Source organism: Haliotis asinina, chromosome 1 (assembly GCF_037392515.1).
Source record: "Haliotis asinina isolate JCU_RB_2024 chromosome 1, JCU_Hal_asi_v2, whole genome shotgun sequence".
In the NCBI taxonomy this organism is placed as follows: Eukaryota; Metazoa; Mollusca; class Gastropoda; order Lepetellida; family Haliotidae; genus Haliotis; species Haliotis asinina.
Genome location: NC_090280.1, coordinates 47,622,284 through 47,635,029, shown reverse-complemented (window position 1 = coordinate 47,635,029; position 12,746 = coordinate 47,622,284). Strand labels below are relative to the sequence as shown.

The 12,746-nt window shown below is 40.9% G+C and overlaps 1 protein-coding gene across 1 annotated transcript in view; it reads right to left on the bottom strand.

Annotated features, from left to right (window-relative positions):
* Positions 1–3,477: 3,477 nt before the first annotated feature.
* Positions 3,478–12,746, bottom strand: part of LOC137292336 (serine/threonine-protein kinase SIK1-like) — a 48,562-nt gene continuing 39,293 nt past the window's right edge. Inside the window, exon 9 of the mRNA XM_067823824.1 lies at positions 3,478–12,305. Coding sequence (XP_067679925.1) covers positions 10,197–12,305 — 2,109 coding nt within the window. The 3' untranslated portion in view covers positions 3,478–10,196. The remainder of the gene's footprint in view (positions 12,306–12,746) is intronic.

Genomic DNA, 12,746 nt, shown 5'->3' with positions numbered 1-12,746 from the left:
AGAATGAACTTGATTTCTGGTATGTTTTCTCGACTTCCACTTTCTGTACCGACTTGGTTTAATGCGTTAGCTCTTTGTTTGCCTTTATCCTTGTGAAATCACTAATGCCGACCTGTCCTGTGAGTGCAGATGGGGTACGTCTTAGTACCAGTTTCATATTCTTTATTGAATCTTCCATGATAGACATGATTAGCCGAAGTATTGCCAACCTCTGATTTCAGATCAGTGGAGTTCAAATGAACCCATTGTGAGCGTGTCATGGAACTGGGGCGTCATTCAAAACCTGAGTGCGTGTCGTGTTTGTGGACGACCTTTACACATAAAACATGCAAACTGATAAGCTGGTTGTTGATTTGTGAACATCCTTCCTTCCATCCTTCCATTGTCCCGCATCGGTCTACACAGCGACGGCAACCAAGAGTAAGTGTTAATCGGAATGTCTCCTGGGTGATCACATGGTCATCTGTGATAGGTTTAGAAAGCCGATAAAAAAATCGAGACTTTTGCCAGTCCAAGAACAGACAACAACAACATTACATCTTGAACAGAATGCTGTTGCTTTTCCGCTGCTTCCTGCGTTAACCACTGGTCTCGATTCCAGACCACCGAAATTGCACAAATTATGGAAAAAGTGGTTCGCAAGTGTCTAACACAAGTTTTACTAAATTGAATATGGTTAGAATATGATTCTCTTACACTATCTTTTCAGTACCTTGTGAGACATCGTTGCCCGGCAACACACGACTGAATGCCCCTCGGTACAGTACCGATCAAAGTTTGTAGGAAATCGTGTGACAGGGTCTCCCAATATTCGACCATTCTTACCTCAATATTTCTGAGTCATGTATAGTTTATTCTGTCCTTCATTAAGGCATTCTCAACAGGATTAAAATATTGGATGTAGCTGGGCCGGTCTGGAACATTTTCGAGCTGTTTTGGACGTTGGTAGACAGGTTTCACGGTACTTTGTGTCCACAAGTTCACACAGTTTTGAAAAAGCCGGGCGGAAGTTTGATCAGAAAAGAAAACATTTTCCCATTCATGACATTCGTGAGCACTACACCAGTTTAAACGGCTTTTCGTTTTGCGCATCCTTTGCATCTTTGCAACACTTGTCTAAGGGTTGCATACCTGAGGACTTCCTCTATTAATCATGTCATTTCTGATACTCTTAAAGTTTTTCAATTTTCCACTGTTCACAATCTGACCAAGGCGCCTACTACTAGGTTTGCAACTTCCTTGACCTCCTTGCCACGTCTTGTGCTCAATCCCCTACGCCGGGCTGAATGTCCTTCACAGTTCTGTATACTGTAGACAGAGGTACGTAATGTCTAACAGCTAACTCTTTTGCATCAGTCATACTCCTTTTAGAATCATTTACATCCAGGTGTCTTTTCTTTTCTGCTGTTAAATCTACAATGTCAACAAAGGAAGCTGTCTGCTAGGAATAACTCTGATGTAATACGGTTGATCCTTAGTCAACAGGAATTGCCTCAAATATTCTGTACCTTCCAAAATTCTTTTGTTGGTATTAGGAAGCAAAGATTTTCTTAATAATTTCTGGGAAAACTATGAATCAAATCATTTGGTCTTTCAGATGTCTTCCTCTGAGCAGTTTATTCGAGATTTGCATAGTGCTATGTCAGTAACATAGTCATGTTTACGCTGATCTGTCCACTGAATACATGGGTAACATGGCCAATGGTCGCAGAGAGTCTGGACAAACATCGTGTTTGATACACAGACTACGACAACGACAACAGGGCTGTTAGACTGGTGAAACATGTGTTACACATCTCATGATTATAATATTATGTGTTGTACTGGAATCGGACCAGCAAATACATTGTCGACAAATCTTCTGTTAGTGGTGGCAATGTGTCTATCACGAGAACAACACGAACAAGCGGAAGCATCCGACCAAGAGGGCTCAGACCGTTGCTCCGGAACTCAGGTATAAATGCACAAAGGCAAACTTCGTCTCGGCGACTTAACCCGCAGCATAGAGTCTCTCGACGCAAGTTATCTTGACCTACTTTTAGTCTGATGTTGTTCCGTCTAAATATCCAATGTATGGTGTATTGCTGCATGCCTGGGCCGATTAAACTTCTGCCTTCAAAGTAAACTGATTCCTGCTGTTAGGCGTGAGCTTATGGATCATCAGGCTGGGTTATTGTGTTACATGTCTTTACAGAATAGTATGGCATGTGTCATCCATATTTTTCGCAGGTGACTAGGCAAGGTGCCAGAAACATATCTTTTTCTCGAGTGTCTTTACAGGTCAAGCTGAACGTCTTGCAGCTTGCGGCAAATCCTTACGGGTAGTTTCCGGCACTGTCCCTTTGACCCCTCTCAGTATCTTATCGTACCTCGTAAATATACGGAAACGGAAACGGAAACCGAATATCCGTGACAGAGAGGCACTTACATAGTGTAAGAGATTGGGCATTTTTAGAATTGACCGGAAGACGAGGTTTCCTATTTATTTATGGTTCGGGTACCCGGGTCTCACTGTATACATGGAGAACTTGGTTTAGTACCCCCTGGCATATACCAGGATTGAATGAGCCCCAACTTTAACCTCTTAGGGCATATCTGGGACATGATTGCTCCTCGTGTGCGACAAAGTACCATCCTTTACAGATGCTTGCCTAGTTAGAAGCTGCTTTCCAGAAGGAATGGCGTAGACTGCCCCTTCGGAGGATCAGGAGGCTGGCAGGGGGTATGAGGAGGAGAGTGCTGGCTGTCACAGTCACATGGAGGTTAAAATGGGATTGGACCTTGAATCGTGCATTGACATTTTGAATGTTCACTTTCACCAATAAATCCAACACGAAACATTTCAAACCCTACTTGTATGAAACTCAGTGTTGTTGTTCTTGTTGTTGTTGATAATGAGCAACTATCATCAAGTGAAGATGGATTATAATCATTTTATCATTGCTTATTAGTCAAAAGGTCATGCTTGCCATGACGTGGAACAGACGTTTGCTTACGGGGGAAAAGGTAACAGCGTTCCATGTCGTGAAATACCCTGGAAATCATCTACTGGAAGTATAACTGTGAGTTATCAAAGTCTATTCCCACCAAACTCACCATGCCCAATACATTTCTTTGCTTTCTCAATTTGTTCGAATTCACTATTTGAATCAGTTATTGTCCGCATCTGTAACATTTTGCAGCCACACGACCACAATGTGTGTCTGTTTTCTGTTGAAACATTCCTGCGACGAGCTGGATCCGTGTAAATGGGTTTGAATCTTTATCGCTCAAATAATGATCTATTACAGTAGCAAATAATACAAGGATTTGTCTCTAAGATTTAAATACAATCAACTGAACTGTGTCGTCTGATTCAAAGAACGTTCCTATTATGTTCCCACGGTGATACTGCTGAACGCGGACACAACCTTGCACCCTCACTTCCTTGACTGAAACACTAACCTTTGATGACAAAAAAGAAAACAAGGCAACTGATTTCAATGCAGCTGTTTTATTCCTGTGCGGTATACAACCACATAAACATCTATGCATTCATCCATGTCTGAACACGCCAACAACTGAATACAACTTCACACTGTTGTGATTGTGCATAACATTCTACTCCTATGTATGTACACTATAGACACACCTGAAGGGCTCTCTGTACATCATACAAGCTGCTTCAACAATACAGCTGTGGCCTGACGTATAGAGGTTGCTATTATGGAAGATGGTTCGTCACTCCACGTCCCCCAACAAAGACGCTGCTTCATGACATGTCCCATAACTACCGTTCCTGGACAAGATCCAAAGGTCACGGTCCCTAAACCCAATTCTGACATAATGCTGTTCATGAACTCATGAACACCCATGGTGCCACTGCATCGGTACGCGACTCAAACCTACACCTGTTCCTGAAGTAAACTCAGTGGGGTTACTGCACCTGAAAACGACGCAAACGCATAGCTGTTCCTAAGTTATACCCAGTAGTGATCAAGACCCAAACGTTCTCCTGTTCCAGAAATCAACACACATGCGCCAAAGCAACACCAGCTTGCTTATATTCCTGCCCAAATTCATACCAATGCTTCACTGAAATTGAAATGGTTGCCACGACAGGTCACCATGTGTGTGACCTGTTAATGTTAGTGAAAATAAACATACTGACTGCTCTGAATATAAGTAACACTTTCCACATGCAAGAGTGGGTCCATGGATAGAACAAGTTGCTTTGAGACTTGTTCTAATGCCCGGATGTGCTTAAGAATCACCCATGTGACTAGATCATGGTTTGAGAATAAACGCTCATTTTTCACGGCTTGCAATATCTTCTAACATACCACGAACAGTGGATGTTCTCGAAGCAGGTGTCACCATCATGATGTATCAACATGTATCAATATCATTATGTAATGATTCATTTCCTCTGAAATTGAAAGCAGGGTAAAAACATGATAAAACAATTCCACTTATCTCTACCTTCTCATCAAGGGTTGGAAGGAACTAGCAACTCTTTGAGCTTTTTACTGATCCCGTGTTCCAAATATTTTGCCCAGAAGACTTGTAGGAAAACCAAGAACATGTCATTGGATTATTGGCCCAAATCTGTGTTTAAACGTTACCAACATAACGATAAACTCCACACGTCTCTTTTCACCATCTCAGTAAGAACACGAGACCACCGACAAAATTCATCCATAATAGCAACTTCATGACTTTGCGTAATAAATATATAGTGACCACAAATTTGTGAAGATATCACTGGAAACTTAACAACAAAATAATGCTTATAAAATGTGCCAAAGTTACATACTGTGTATAGCCTACTTTTTTACCATTAAGCCGTGACTGGTTCTAACACACACCAGAGTGATCTCCCTTTAAATGACACTACGGACTCGTGTGTAATTTCAAAACTGGATGCCATCTTGAATATAAATGGGGTCAGTGTTTTGTGGAAACAAAGCAAAATACACAGATAGGTTCCTATTAAGAATCCATGTGTTTCTCAGTTGCACTGTGATTCATCACCATACTGAAAAAAAATAAAGGTAAATTTATTATGAACATGTTATTAGTATTTCCAAAAGTTGAGTTTTGTCTGCTAAGAGACAAGACAAAAACATATTAAAGAGAAAGCCAAGTTCTTTAAGAATTATGCAATATTTGATCATGTTCATAAATTTTGTGAGTTTCTAAACAGTGCACAAGTGGAGGAGGTCAGAGTTTGACCCATTTAGATTCACACCCACTCAGATTCTGACCCATTTAGATTCAAGACTCAGCACACGGCCATGTGACTGCATGGATAAATATGACAGCTGTCAATCTACACACTAAGCATACCCTTATAATCCTCAATACACAACTTTTCATATTATGGCATAAGTAATAACTGCTAGATAATTATCAATGTTATGATCATTTTGATATTATGCTGAAAGACCACTAAAAAACTTTTACATTAAGTTGTATATATCATACTCCTTGTCTCACATTTAATGCCATGTCTGAAAATTAGATATTTAGGCCAAATGTGATCACTAGAAAAATTTAATGTGAAACTTCTCTAAACATCTCAGGAACAACTCCTTGCATAAAACTCAAGCCGAAAAGTTAAGCATAGATGGACCTTATTCTGACAAGAAAACAGACAATTGCAAGGGTATTTTCCCTCTGTGAAACTCAACTCAGTCTCACATTACTGATTAAAAGTGCCACACACTGACACTGTGTGGAGGACGTCACACAGGGAAATTGTGTTGTGGGTGTGTGCCATGCCGGGACAGCTCACCCTTTCAGTTGCAAAACACAGAATGTTGGCCCAGATCAACCAATGTTGGCATAAACCATTGCATGCAGATGGCAATTGCATTGCTAGGTAAAATGAAAACACAGTTGTGTTTTCTTTACCTGCATGCAAATCAAGATAGCCGAGGATCAGGAACATTCGGGACTATATAGCAATTCTTCTCAAGACTTCAATGACTTTGTGAAGTGACACTTCCCTTCTGCCATGGTTACATAGAGATGTGTCACAACAACATTTCAGTAAATACTATTTTTTAATACTATTTCATATTTTCAATCAACAAGTTTTCATTTCACTGGTTCATTCAGTGTATCTATGGTAACTGGAATTTCAACTATGCTCAACTTTTGGGCATGACTGTACTATGTTTTCATGCTTCCTGAAGTAGCACACCTTAAATAATTAACATTTTTAAATTAAATAAAAATCAGATGAAAATCAAAATGGTCTGACCTAATAGCATGGTGACTAATCACAGAAATTTTGTTGAATATTTTTTGCTGATGTAAACTTAAGACTTCTTGGTTAACCGACTGATTTTTAACAGCTGTAACAAAATACTTTAAAACAATACACTTTCTAAATGTACATTGAAACAAGACACTATTAGAACAGTTTACCATGACACACTCTTAATATGACTGCATCATTACACACACTACAGTCTGCCATGTACACATTGTACAATACATTGTAGCCGTACTGTAACATTCTACCATGACAATGATCATATAACAGTCTATGCATACGTTTTATCAAACACTGTTTTGTGATACACGTTATGTACGAGCGTACCACGCTACATGTATTGCAACAGCATATCACAATCCATGTCTTGTACCATGACAGTGTGTACCACTGACTAAAGTTCCTTTTTCTCAGAAACAGACATGGACAAATTGAGGCACATCTGTTACCATGGGAACCTGTGAATATGTTTTGCATACATTTCTGAAAACTTCACACAAATACATATAACACTATACACTGATCATACAAGCTGACAGAGCTAATTCAAAAAATATATTTTGATCTAATTGCAGCATGTACACATAAAACAGATCCTGCACATAATCATCTCAATCATGTGAACTGTTCTGGGGCTATCTCAAACATGAAATGAAGTTTTTCGGTCAAAAGATCCAAACCAACAGATTTTTGTACTTTCTCATCTTGACATTTAACAGACAAGTAACCTAAAAACGGAAATCTGCAGAGCCATCCATATACCAAATGAACACACCAGAACTTGCATACCAATGCCATTTATGCTTGTAACCGTAAAACTTCATGAAAAATGACAACAATTTATGAGACAACCCCCAGCAATAATATACAAGGTATTGTGACTATGGCCTTCAACATGGCATCCTAAACATAAATATACAATCTACACATACAATTATAAATACTGCTGTATCCATAAATATATCACCTCTGCTTTACTTTGTAAACCCTGTTTGATTAAAGAGCCGTCATATATCATGACTTTTGATATGGTAGTCCAGCTGTTTTCTCCACAGCAACACAACAGACACTCTCTCAAAGGTGCTTGCACGTTTTGATTTACAGTGAAAGTTCAAATGTGCTTAGTTCTCAGGCTGACTGCCTTTCAGTGACTCTGGTCACTCCATCAGAGAAGAATACCATTTGATCAAATGTATATACTACCCATCAAAGGTTTTGACTCAGTAGTGTAAGTGTAGCCATTTACTTCAATCAACTGTTCTAAAGATTCTGCAAAATAATCCATACTTTGTACCGCTACTGTTCACACCTGAACTGATGTATTATAAAACTAATTTATCAGGTTGAAAAGATTACTGTCCTGAGTTCATTATATGATCAAACTTAGAGAAAATTGGTGAATTCTAAAGAAAATTTCCTTACTTCTTAAACTGCACATCTGCCAATGCTCTTCTGTTATTTCATGCATGATACTCATGAAATTCATCTGCCTGTATTTTGCAGTTGGTTCCCTTAAGTTAGTTGAGAAATCAATCTTTAATGTAACCATATGTGTATACATATCATATAGTGGGTGCATTAAGTGAGTTTAAACTTTTGATGGGTAGTATATATCAGCACCTGCTGTTAACAGAGTCATTGCTTGAGAACCAATTGTTTTGGTTTTAGCCTAAACATAAAGAGCTCCACACACTATATCTATGTTCCATGACAAAAAACACACCGATTGCTGACCGTTGCATAAAGTAAGTTGCTCCTTGTACAACAATACGCTTCCTTCTGTACAATGGTAGTCCATCAGGAAGCCACTACAATCCTATCCTGCCTACTTATTTTGGCTTTTGTAACATCGGAAAAAATACAATAACAAAAATAAAGTGGAAACACTTATGATGTACACCTTCCATTCAGTTTGCATGAACAAATACTACTATGCCCACTTGATACTGTACCACTTATCAATGCACCCATGGTGATAAATATGGTAAATTGGTTACCATGGTTACATTTCAACACTTATCTTTGGCATGTCGGTTCCTTTGACACTCCACCTGTAGACCAGCTTCTGAAGCTTTGTGAATCAATATGATACTTCTGACAGAATTTGTGAAAATACACCAATTTCATGAGAAAACAACAATAATAATAAGTAGTTACAATATCTGAAACACTTTTTTGGGAAATTTCTGAAAGTGTATTTGTTGCGCAGAACACTTCTACCAACTACCAAATGTAGCTTGCTGTTTTTTATCATTTCTGGAGACTGGAGTACTTGGTACTGTTTTTCATTAACAATCACACATTGTAAAGAAGTTCTCAGCCGGAAACCATTTCCACCTGACCACATGCAGTGCCAGATGAAAACATTCCTGATTTCCATATAATGATATATTTAGTGACAGATGAGAGTATTTCCAATTTTACATGACCAGGAAATGTGAACATCAACTGTGCAAAAGGTGAAGAAAGATCATTGATCAGAGCAAGAGTAAGTGCTGCATCCCGAACCTGCAGGATCTAACCCTTCCAAGATGAATCCAAACTTGCAAATAACCTCTCACAAGGTCAAGGATAGTCCAAACATGGCAACAGCAAAGGTTGTTTCAGTTTACCAACTAACTATAGGAATGAATTAAATGTTTCAGATAAGAACATCATGACAGATCTGCCATTTACACTTTGGCCCAGTCATGTTTCTGTTGAACAAAAGCTGAAGAGTTACCTCCCTTGGTCAACATACCATCAGACCAAATTATAGACTTCTCTCCCTGTTTGTACAATCTCCGACTTTCAGCATGGCAGCGATTATGATGCAACAGAAAATGTCAGTGATAAATTAATGAAACTGTGTTTCTACTAACTTGTGATGGAGCATGTCTCCCAAACAGAGCCAGCTGGGGGAGGCATAACAGACTGGTTTCATTACTCAGTATCCATATCGGCTTGTCATTTTGTTTCCACCATCTGAGAATATGCTAGCCAGAGTAGCCTCCCATAGCAACAACTCATTAAGCAACAGAAATGCTGCCCTACAACCATGACCAAAATTTGCTTTATGTGAAATTTATTCCTTAATAGATTCAGGCAAATAAAAGTGCACTTTGGCAGGAAAATTGTAAAACAATTATTGTCTGAAAACAGGTCTTCTTTAGAGATATTTTCCTGTATAAATAAGCTAAATGTTTATAACATTAAAACAAATGCAATAATGCCAACTGAACATTAAACCACCTTCCATGTTCTCCTGTTCAGTTTCACAGTGAAATGCAAGCCCCTTATACAAGCCTTAAACCGTTTGATATATTTGCAATAGCAAGAATCAGAAAGATATCATCGCAAATTAGGAAATGTTACTGCCACTTGTGGCACAATATTGTCTTTTTCGCTACACCGACCCTCAGAAATTATTTGTTTACACACAGGGATTTTCTAGAATGCCCAGCTCTTAATAATGACTCTGAAATAGGTTATAAAAAAGATGTGGACTTAACCAATCTAAGAACTCATTAATGACCTTTAAACCCAGTAACATCCCTAACAGTGATTACCATGGTGATGCAAAATCAGTACCTGTTTCCTCGTCATTCACTGAAAAGCTATTTTTGCACTTCCTGTTTTACCATGGTACAAAACTAATTGATAGACACAGGCACAACTAAAGGCCACAGTGATTGTGTAATGATTGTCCTTATCTCATCTTTCCTCTTGGCCTTCGTTCACACAAACCTAAAACTTGTCCCTCTTTGTAAATGTTCAAGGGACATTTCAATAAAACATGAATGGCCATTAACACTTTGACGTCCACTATTTGCACCAGCCATGTTGCAGCGAGTGTGGCACAACACTTGATGATATGATTTGCAATCTGTCTAAACACACTGTAACATGCATGCCAACACAAAATAGCACTAAGACACCATTCGTTGAGAGAAGATCAGGTCAGGTCCATGTGTTCTTCAGTTAGTGGACCGAAGTAGGCTTGGGTTGCATGTTCCATTCCATCGTTGACACGTTCCCCAATGACTTTGCTTGCACCAAGTGAGGAAGGACTTGTGTAGATTGGGCTATCATCATTATTCATTTGCGTGTGAAAGAAGGACATTTCTGATGCTTCATGAATAGCAGGAACAGGCATTGCCTTGAACAGTTGGTCAAAGTCTCCTTTAGAAACTGGAGGTTCAGATGAAGTGGAGGCCATGGCTGTGTCATGACCCACATGGGACCCCTGTTCTGAATTCTCCTGGTATCTCATCCATGGTGACTTGGACTCCTTTGATTTCTGGGCTGACCCTTGTTCAAGCTGAGCCAAAATGGCCGCATCTGCTCGCTTGAGGGGAGTCCAGGGAAGGTACTGGGAGTCAGCAGAGGAGTATCCTTGTGAAGTGTTTGGCTGAGAAATCATAGGGGTAAGAATTTCTTGTGGCATGGGTGTCGGTACATCCAATGGGGTGGGGTTGTCTAATGGATTGGGAGGGAGGGGAGAGAAGCCAGTAGAGGTGACAAGATCTTGGTGAGGCTGGGAGATGAGATTCTCGGGGTACGGATAGCTCTGTAAACCCGACGGACCAGGCCCGCTATGTCCAAAGTCAATGACCGGCATGTTCTGTGGGTCTATGTGGAGCTGCTGAAATTGATTGCTCAGCTGGCCATGTTTCTGAAACGTTTGTCGTTTCTGCTGCAGTCGATGCTGCATCAGTTGATGCTGAAGAGGCTTGTTGGTCATGTGGAATTCCATCCCCCCGTAGCCTCCAGCAACCCCACCATGAGGGTGGACATTTTCCTGGCTGCCCACACGGTCCATCTGCTGCTCCACCTGCATGGACTGCTTCAGAGCCAGGAGGCGATGAGGCTGGATGTCGAAACTCTCTGATGGCAGGCTCATACGCTTCATCAGGGGACGTCTTCTTGGAGGATGAACAGGCTGCTCATCAAGTGACCATTGTCTGAAGGACGGGTGGTGGGGAGCAGACAGCTTGCGGTGGGGCAGGGGATGGGGATTGGGATTGGGAGGCACCGGGATATGTTGCTGAAACATGTTCTGAAGCTGCTGATGCTCCTGCCGCAGCTCCACCATACCTTTCGCTCGCATACTTTCTCGCAAACGCTGTCTGAATGCTATTATTCCTTGTGCTACAAGTCCATCAGATGCCCTCCTCCCTTCTCTGAAATTCACAGGAGATCGTGTCTGACTCCGATCTTGAGTCGGTTCATCAGCCACCTGCGTGTTTATGTTTGTATCACCGGGATTTGATGCCACGCTTGTGGACGATGGACTATTACACCGAGTGCCCACCTGTAGTAGGCTTGGGTTGCCATGGGCACCATTACTACAATTACTTCCACTAGAATACATAGGGCTGGATGCATTATACGCACATGAACTGAAACTACTCTGAACACAAGACGTGAGACTAGAATTCACATCAGCCTCCAGGGAGGAATCAAAACTTGCGAAGGGAGACTGAAGAGATCCTGCCGCATTGAGAGACGTGCTACTGTTATTGCTGAGTAAATTGCTTATATCTCCATACATACAGCTGGGCACAAGCGCTGGGGCCATCACATTCCCGTCTGTAGATTGTCGATGATGCAAGTCACTCTGAGAGTCTCTATCTAAAATGTCCACCTCGACACCTTCATCAATAGATGTGGTGATCACATGTCCCGCCACAGATTGCATTGTTTTCAAGAAAGGTGGTGGCAGGACATCATGTAAACAGTGTGGGATGCTTGTCGGGGGGACAATGTCGAGGTCTAATGTCGGATGCTTAACGGCCAGCAACTGCGGGGGTTGAACTGGTGGACTGGCACAGTCTGTAGTTCTGCTGAACACTCCTTGCTTGACGCTGCCTAGTGACGGACGATGGATGTTCCCTGGGTGGGCCTTGCTCCTCATCATGGCTTGTTCGGCAATCGTGCTGGGGCGGCGGCGGCGAGCGTCGATTCTGTTATCTGTTGGGTAACTGCTGCGATGATGTCTCAGTCGATCAAGTAGAAGGTAGTAGATTGCAGTATAGTGGTCGTATGAGTCATTACGCAGAGCCTGCAACAGAGTGAAAATGATACAGTTCCTGCCAAGATGTCATTGATATAAACAGTGACTTGCACCTGTCTTCAAGTGGGGAAGCCTGGTGGTTAAGGCAATTCCTCTTCATGCTTAAGACCTGGGTTTGATTCCCCACATGGGCATAATGTATAAAGCCAAAGAGATCCGCCTTGCCATGATATTACTGTAATATTGCTGAAAAGGACAAAATGTAACTCCCTCACTATTTACAAGAATTCTGGTGCAACCTTGTTCTAGTAGTATTAAATAGAGTTATCTCCCTTTAACTGGATATCAATGGACGTTGTTCTGTTTTTACCTCCTACTTGTTGATGTAAAGAGTGATATTACGTGTAGCTGAGGAAGAAATAGTTGATTTTGTTACGAAAATATCTCAACTTACAGTCACTCAGCTTACAGACAATCACAGAATTTACA